The following is a 6,064-nucleotide window of genomic DNA, read 5'->3' as shown; positions in this document are numbered from 1 at the left end:
CACCTTACAGTCTAGATTAAATCAATCAGAACAGTGCTTTTCAGGAATAGTACTATATATTGTTACAATATTGCCTTTTGCCAAATTCAGTCAGATTCTATCATCTCTTCAGTCTAATTTTTTCACATGGTCAAGAATAACAGAAACAGCAATGGATACAGTATCACCAACTAAAAAGGGAGCATTTGAGATTTGATAGTTCTTTATTTGGTAAAAAAACTGTCAAGGAATATTGAGCAATTAGAAATTAATGGAAAGTGAACTGGACTATCAGCCTTAACAAAGAATCATCCCACAGAGTAAGAGAAAAGTGTTTTATTAGAGCTAATGTCCCATTCCAGCTCTGTGTTTGTTGAACATTACCTATGGTTGCACAGAGACATAACTTGAATCCTTCTGTATCTGACTCTTGTAACAGACAGCAAAATGCTACATAGGGCAAAAGAGAACACATGCCAATTACTGTCCTCCTTTTTTCTGAATTCATCTGATCAGGAACTTACGAGTTCCTGATCAGATCAATATCATCATCTTCAGGGGCACTGTGGAATTCCCAAGGTAACACTAAACTATTATTTTTCTAATCCTAGCTGCAAAGGGTTGCAATTAGTGGCCTAAATTCCTTAGCCTGCTCTCATGCAGCATCTGTTACAAGGATTTGGAAAGCAGAATCAACACCAATGACAAAAACATCACCCATATTTCTTGTTCTTCCACAATGCATACAGAGACTGCTCAGTCTTGGGACAATCTCCTAAAATGGTCTACTGTCAACTACCATAATGCTCTGAAGCCTAATATTTGCTTTCTAATCAACTTGCAGAAGTCTGTCCTCCAGTCCTTTCCATCCCCAATGTGCTTTTCATTACTCCACCTGGAACTCTTACAACAAGATGCAGGGATGGGAGTGAGTTCCATGTTTCAAGTCTGTTGTCTCTCATTCACAGGCCAATTTACTATCAAAGCTGGAGAGTGCAATAGCAAAGGCCTGAAGAGCAGAGAGAGGATAATTATAGTCCAGAGTGAACACATCTTCTGCTACACGACCAAACTGCATCACAATGTAGTCAGCTGGGGAGAAAAGAAAGATTCAGAGACCAACAATTTCACAGTGAAGCAAAGAAAAAAAAAACCCCAAACCAACCACAAACAAAAACCCACACATCTGGCAGTCTCAAATGTATGTGGTTGGTGTATCCATCCTTTCTCACCGGAGTGGCCTTGAAATCTGTTCTCTAGAGTGACTGTGTTATTCTAGAGATTATCTTTCTTTTCAGAACCAAAGCTCAAACCACTCTTTTGCTGGGCTGAAGGTGCTGTATTAATTCTTCTCTTTCCCTTCGGGAAGTTTGCATTTGCCCCCTCTTTTGCTGCAGCTATGGACACCAGTCTCTGCACCCACCCCAGAAAAAGGGAGGCCTTATATAATTTTCTTGACAGCTGAGAAGTCCCCAGTAACCCTGAGCTGAATTCTTCCACCCATGCTCTCTTCTCCAGGAAGCATGTCCTATTCCTCCCAAACCTCATGAAATAAATTGGGTTTTCCCTGCTCAAATAAGCCCCACACACTCTCCACCAGGCGCTTACGGTCATTGTCATGGACAATCTGGAAGTTCTTCACTGAGGCCTGAGTGACTCTCCCATGGAAATTCAAAACATAGGACTGAGTATCATCGTTCCAGACTGGAGCCTTGTTGTGCAACTCAATGAGGTTCTCTAAATTTCTGTTTTGCCATTTTGACAGCAGACTCTCACGTTTCTGTTCAGAAGAAAGAAATACATTTATCAGATTTGTAATGGCTCTGCTTTTGAGTACTGCCTTTCTCATGTGTGTGCAGTCTGTCACTTGAATGTCAATCCCTGTTTAACAAAACACAATGACAGCACTTAAAGTCAGTCCCACTAAAAATTTCCTGTAAGTACCAGGAAGATATTTTCATGGATTCCCAGTCCAAGCATTACTTTCCATTCAATAAGCTATTGCCATATTTCCACCTAAACAAGGAAAAAGAGTGAGAGAGAAGGAAGTGTGCACGTAGGAAAGGAAGCAATTCACAGGCCACAGATGACTGCCATCCTGCTGGCAGGAAATCTTTCTAAGTCTCAAGCCTTCTCTGATCCAGTTGGATCCAACTTCCATTTCTAACATTCTAAACTTTGAAACAAAAGAAAATAATCTACAATTAACTGCAAAATGCCAGGCCCTGAGGTGCTTCAGTAGAAAGTCCAAAGGCTGCAGTGGGCTGTAAATATGCCTTAAGTAGGTTAAATGTCATCCTATTGGGTCTAATAAGTGATGCACAATATGAAAAACAGAGAGAAATAAAACCAAAAAGATATAAAAAGAAGGTAAAATAGCACATTAAATTTGACAAACAGAATTAATTACAAGGAGTTGCAAATAGTAGTGAGTGAAACAACATGACATATGGTTTAATTTTAAAAGTTGGGCAGCAAATGAAATCCAAACTGAAATAATATATGCTAAAACTCCCAAGAAAAAGAATCAAAACTGAAGTTATTTAATGGGAAACAATTATCAGAAAACAACCTGTTGTGGAGGTCTGATTGATACAGCTATAGTAACTGTTTTAGTATTATATACAGATATGATAGTGGATTTTTGAGGATAACTTAAATAAAACTTACTGTTCAGTTTAAAATAGCTACTTTATATCTTTATTTTATCTTTATTTACTTTTTTAAAGATGCAAAAAGAACTTTAAGAATTGGCACCAACTGCATTTAGATGCAATTTTTCCTCCTTTGAAGTGGGGGCAGTATTGCTTAATGGGAGGCATCACACTACAGAGAAGGAAGACAGAGTCAAACCCCCACAGTGAAAGCTTTGCCAACTTTTCAGAACAGGTTTGTGTTTCAGCCTTGTCCACTGTCAGCACACCTGCTTGCTAGCAAAACAGTTGTGAAAATAGGAGCAAAAATTAAAGGTAGAGCCATGGAATCTTTACTGTACTGACAGCGGAGCTGGCAATACCAATTGAAAGATGATGAATAAATGACCACCTCCAGATACAATTTTCCTGCCCATTCACAAAAATTAAAACTCTTTTCCAGGCTCTCATGACTCCGAATGTTCACTCAAAGCCTTTCTTCTCTGACCTCAACAAATACACTCTTGTCCTACTCATACCTAATCACAACATGGCTGCAAATATCATTTTCTAGCTTAAAACACTAACCATGTCTTTCAGTTGGCACCTGTCCTTTCTGCCTTTTGGTCTTCTATCACACCAAACATAAAACCCACATTAAGGGAATGGAACTATTTTCATCATACACCTTAATATGTCTTCAGATACAGTTCAGTAAGCTTTTAGCTATACTATCCCCCATATGTATGAGAAATCCTCACCAGTCACCACAAAACTCCATCCTTCTCCTCATCCCACTACCTCCTTAAATAATCCTCCTTTTCTACAATTCCTACAAAGAGACTGACCAACATTCTGATCAAAAATCTATTTACTCTCTTGCTACTACACCAGAATATCACCTTATCTATTTATTATATATGTGTTGTAATTCATATACTGGCTAAGAATGTAAGCTCCTGGGAGAAGCAAGTTTGTTCTGTGTTCATCCAACTCTCAGCATAACAGGGTCCCACCAAGGAGGAGGGGTTGTAGGTGCAACAGCAACAACATACACTAGCCATTGCAATAGCTAAGAAAATAGGCTGACCAAAAGACAAGTAAGGATACAAACATAAATCATAAGGCTAATATTTAGGTAAAAGGCAAGAATAAATAAATTAACACCTTTAGGCTACATTGTATTTACTCTCCATGAGACTTGCTAAAGCCCTGGGTATTAACAACCTTGCTCTAAAAAACATGACTGTCAGTAACACCCAGACCTCTATGAGAAAGTTTTGATCTCTTCCTCCAATCTGAGATACGACCAAACTTCATAACTCACATTTCGTGGACGGATTGGAATTCGCTTATGATTCATATTCATTCCTGGAATGATCACAGACATTTTTCTGGGACCCTTGAATCCTAACACATTGGTTTCCTGAAAGACAAGGGAAGACATTATTTTCAGTAAATGAGATCTCAAAGAAGGAAAGACAGAAAAACTGGATTTGAATCCACATTTCTATTTTAGAGGTTTGCTAGCTACATCTGTAGTAGCAGTTATCTAACTGCAACTGTGTTTAATCACTGAGAACAGCTTTCTCTCCCATTCTGAGAACTGCATTAAAAGACATACATAGTATTACCTAATTTAGAGTGCACCTGTTAACCTAATGAAACATTTATAACAAAATGAGACAAGTGCAATTTCCAGGCGTAAGTTTTTGCATCAGAGGCAAAACTGCTAAAATCTTGCTAGTGAACAAGCCTCAAGTATGGTAAAAGGCAAATATCTTTGACCTGAGTCTGTTATATATATATCACCATTCAGGCTAAAATGTTCCTGAAGAACAAATGACATTCTTCTTTAGGTGTTATTTGTGTTTAAGAGCATACCTACAATCTTCTCTCAAATCATGCTCTTTTATAAATGAATAAGGACAGATCCAGAAGGCAAAGTATTCAGCATCTGTCCAAGCTTCAGTCTTAGGACAAGCAGATTTTTCCAGGATGGATGCACTGCACTGTACTGCTCCAAGTGGATTTGGTATAAATTTGGTACAAAAAGCAAAGGAAAAAAAGTCTTAGCATTCTCAAACCATCCATTTAATGTCAACCAAAATCCAAGGGTCCATTTAAAGTGTTCTGTAACAATGTCAGTGATAACCTTTAAAAATGCCAAAGGCAAATTAAAAGGCCAGAATATTTCAGAAGTACTAAATTGTTTGATAGAAGTGATACTGCTTCTCCTCCCATGCTAGTGCATTTTGCAGATACAGAACCTGGAGTTGGAGTTGCAACCTCTATTATTTCACTTCAGAAAATCTAGGGGCACATATGAGAATGAGGATACTGATTTTATTCATACATAAACTTTATGAGCTTCTTGTATATAAAAGTTCATAAATCTGAAAAGCTGACTTTATATTGTCTGCTGCACACTCATTTTAACACCCTGCTATGTACAATTGGGTAGGGAACTGAAGAACACTGTATACAAAGAAAATATCCAGTGATACTTCTGTAAACAGGCTAGTACTGGAATTATCACACCAATTTTTTTCCCAAGGGCCATTAAGATCAACAGCAAAAAAAATCAAGATCATGCTCTAATAGGTTAACGTGCCTTTAACTTTCTGCCTGTGATAAAAATAAAAGTCCTTCCACTTGACTGGCCATCATTTTGTAAAGAACCTCAAATTTTACTCAAACTTCAGGGCTGGAATATGAAACAATGTGACATGAGAACCCTCACATAATTCTGGAGTGTCCAGAAGTGCCTCCTCACTCTGAAGCCTAGATTGAGGTGATCCAGAAGACCAAAAGAACACCTCTAGGACAGAGCTAGCAAATCATGATTTCCCCTGGAACCATATCCTTACCAACAACAAGCTGCTACTGAAATAATACCAGCTCCTTCCTATCCACCAAAAAGTCTTTGGCTCTGCAAAGGAGTAACTCTACTTCACAGCGTACTACTCCCAGTTCCTTCTTAGTGTCCACCAGATACCAGCTGGGCAAGAGGCAGTTCATATTATGGCTGGCTCCATGTAAAGGATATGCTGATTGGCCACACACTGAATGAGGCCAGATAAGAAAGTTATCAGTATGTTAGCTTGGGTCTCTCTCCCTCCTCTGGCATTGATTACTCCCCTCCCAGCCCCGGCCCATTAAACTTGTAAGAACTTGTCTTTGAGGCCTCTGCCCTTTGTTGTATCTGGTTGAGATTGGTCAGTTTGTTCCAAAGTTAAGGGGAGGAGGCTTCCAGGCAGCATGATTTTGTAAGCCCTGTTTCCTCAGTAACCAAAAAAGAAAGGGGCAAAAGGGGAGAGGCACTACTTACATAACAAATAGCTGCAAGCTCCTGTCTTGTATGAGCCTTTTCCACTAGACTTCGTGCCTTAACTGGGCTAACTCCATTGTCATAGACTGTAAATTTAGTTCCCATGAGGTTTGACCTAATG

General features: G+C 38.9%; 1 protein-coding gene across 1 annotated transcript in view; it reads right to left on the bottom strand.

Annotated features, from left to right (window-relative positions):
• Positions 1 to 847: 847 nt before the first annotated feature.
• TULP3 (TUB like protein 3) overlaps positions 848 to 6,064 on the bottom strand; it is a gene marked incomplete at its 5' end in the record, with an annotated part of 31,188 nt that continues 25,971 nt past the window's right edge. The window contains 4 exons of the mRNA XM_082014155.1: positions 848 to 1,071; positions 1,588 to 1,759; positions 3,940 to 4,038; positions 5,944 to 6,058. Of these exons, the coding sequence (XP_081870281.1) occupies positions 938 to 1,071; positions 1,588 to 1,759; positions 3,940 to 4,038; positions 5,944 to 6,058 (520 nt within the window). The 3' untranslated portion in view covers positions 848 to 937. The remainder of the gene's footprint in view (positions 1,072 to 1,587; positions 1,760 to 3,939; positions 4,039 to 5,943; positions 6,059 to 6,064) is intronic.

Source organism: Phaethon aethereus (assembly GCF_964289735.1).
Source record: "Phaethon aethereus genome assembly, chromosome: 1".
Classification (NCBI taxonomy): Eukaryota; Metazoa; Chordata; class Aves; order Phaethontiformes; family Phaethontidae; genus Phaethon; species Phaethon aethereus.
This window is presented reverse-complemented; position numbering and strand designations above follow the sequence as displayed.